The sequence below is a fragment of the Penaeus vannamei genome, chromosome 8 (assembly GCF_042767895.1).
Source record: "Penaeus vannamei isolate JL-2024 chromosome 8, ASM4276789v1, whole genome shotgun sequence".
Taxonomy (NCBI): Eukaryota; Metazoa; Arthropoda; class Malacostraca; order Decapoda; family Penaeidae; genus Penaeus; species Penaeus vannamei.
In genome coordinates this window covers 34384095-34386594 of record NC_091556.1, presented here as the reverse complement: position 1 = coordinate 34386594, position 2500 = coordinate 34384095, and the positions used below count along the sequence as shown (strand labels likewise).

At 33.0% G+C, this 2500-nt stretch overlaps 1 protein-coding gene across 2 annotated transcripts in view; it reads right to left on the bottom strand.

Moving 5' to 3' along the window:
- Positions 1 to 1861: 1861 nt before the first annotated feature.
- LOC113826358 (probable H/ACA ribonucleoprotein complex subunit 1) overlaps positions 1862 to 2500 on the bottom strand; it is an 8022-nt gene continuing 7383 nt past the window's right edge. For both annotated transcript variants that reach the window (XM_027379228.2, XM_070124600.1), the window contains exon 7: positions 1862 to 2412. In XM_027379228.2, coding sequence (XP_027235029.1) covers positions 2204 to 2412 — 209 coding nt within the window. In that variant the 3' untranslated portion in view covers positions 1862 to 2203. The remainder of the gene's footprint in view (positions 2413 to 2500) is intronic.

Below are 2500 nucleotides of genomic sequence, written 5' to 3'. Positions count from 1 at the left end.
TGTGTGTGTGTGTGTGTGTATGTATATGTATATGTATATGTATATGTATATACATATATAAATATATAAATATATATATATATATATATATATATATATATATATATATATATATATATATATTTATATATATTTATATATGCTACCCCTGTGCTTTAAGCCCTGCCCCAGAAATTTAGGTTGGATTGTCAATCTGAAATTCTTTATGCTGATGACCTGACTATTTAGCAATCTGGAATTTTGGAAATCTAGCCTCAGATATAATGAAAATAGGGTAAATTTAAATAAGATAAAGGTTTACTGTCAGCAGAAATGGTACTCCAGCAGATTGGTATATGGCCACATGGGCTTTGTACAACAGAAATGGGGAGTTCAGTTTCCTGTAGCACACTGGTTCCCAACCTTTTTCATTCTGTGGCCCCCAACAATATTTAACAATGTCCTTGCCCCCAGCCAGTGACTGTCCTCTTTTCAGATTCACTTATTACCATTTATAAATAGTGTAATGGTGTCAATAGCTATAAGACAAGAACATTTTATGGAAAGATTCCAATTTATTGATGAGATATAATTATTTGTAGCTGCAATATGTGAGATAAAATTCAGTTTAATTCATTAAAATTTTCATGTTGCTCCATGGCACCAAAAAAATATTCTATGCCCCCCAGGTTGGGAACCTTTGCTTTAGTACATATAAGCATTGCACCCATAAAGTGTTGTGGTATCAGGTAAGTAGGTATAGAAAAATTATAAGTTAACCATTCAGCCCTGGGTTCATATATCATACAAAATTACTTCTTAAATTTTGTTGCACACATATAGCTTTGCTTGTGCTCACCCATCAAGGAGCTCTAGTGACCACAACTGATTTCCCCCATCCCTAGATATTCTTTTTTCTTTAGCTTTTAAAATTGCAGTTATTATTTTCATGATTATTATATTCTCAAATTACTAATAGCATCAAATATAATCAAAGCAAATCTTTCCAAAAATCAAGGAAAAGGATAAACAGGTGTGATAGGTAGGACTGAGCACTTGTGGAGCCATCTTTGTAAACATAATGAACTAAAATTACAGTGTACATGGCATGTATTTAGTTCAAACAAGCCACTAGGTTAATAAGAGAATATCTGATGTATGAATAATCTATGAAAGTGATATGTATGCATCTATAAATGGAAGATGTGTTAAGGTTTGTATTAAGACATGTAGCCATATGTATCCTACATATTTGTGTTTATAACACTCACAAATGCATTCAAGCCAAGCCATACAGTAGCAGCATCTAGGAAGTGGGTACTGAGGTATGCTGAGCCTCTACACTCTTTACTCCTATTTTAAAAAGGGTCACACATTTAGCCTCTCCTCACAGCATCAGAGTGAATGAAGTAGAGGAAAACCACAAACATAGTCTAATACTTGCAGGGCTGGATTTCTTATTGTTGAACACCACAAAATACAGAAACAGTTGACAAGTGTGGAAACCATGGCATAAAAGTGATGAATAATAGTATGTTTTAATTTCACTGATCATTTTCATCATCAGAATGTTAATACTCAAGCTTCGTTTTCTCTCAAACTTCAAATTACTGTTGAGAAACATAATCAACAAATCTTCTCAATGTTTCATTTACATTAAAAAAAAAATCATGCACATATTTTTTATAAAAAAAAGTCCTAAACATTTTTTTCATTTTTTTCAGACTTCAAAAAATCTTAAGAATGTGTTGAAGAAATAATTTTTAATATCTTAACCAAAATACAATTCCAAAGAACACTTGTGTAAAAATATTAATAAAAAAAATAATAAAAAAATACATGAACATGTAATCTTTAACAGCAAAGGTAAATAAACACAAAGTTTTAAAAAACTTTCATTTCTTATACTCATCCCACAATGTATAAATATTATCAGTGTAACATTTCATTCTTGGAATTCTTTATATCTTTTTATAAGTGGTCCATTTCTAATCAAACAGTAGCATCCAACAAAGAATGTGAACAATATGTCCAAAAGCTAATACTCTGTAGCATATCAATCTTTAAATCATACAATGTGCAGGCCTTCTGTTACATGTTAACATGTTGTCAATGCTGAATATACTGCTTAAACAAAATATTTCTTTTATATTCTGCTACAGAATGCTGTATCAATAACAGAAATTACAAGTAAAATATATAACCTAATTTCAACAATATAAAACTAATATCTTTTAAATCCTCCTCCACCACGTCCAAATCCTCCTCCTCCACCACCTCGTCCAAATCCTCCACCACCACCGCGTCCAAATCCTCCTCCACCACCACGTCCAAATCCTCCACCGCCACCTCGTCCAAAACCACCTCCGCCACCCCTTCCGCCTCCACCTCGGCCAAATCCTCCTCCTCCTCCACGCCCTCCTCGTCCACCACCTGAAATAAGTGAGCATGTGAATGAAAAATATATCTAAAAAGAAGTGATAAACTACAGTACACCAGCAAATATCTGAGGGGTATAGAA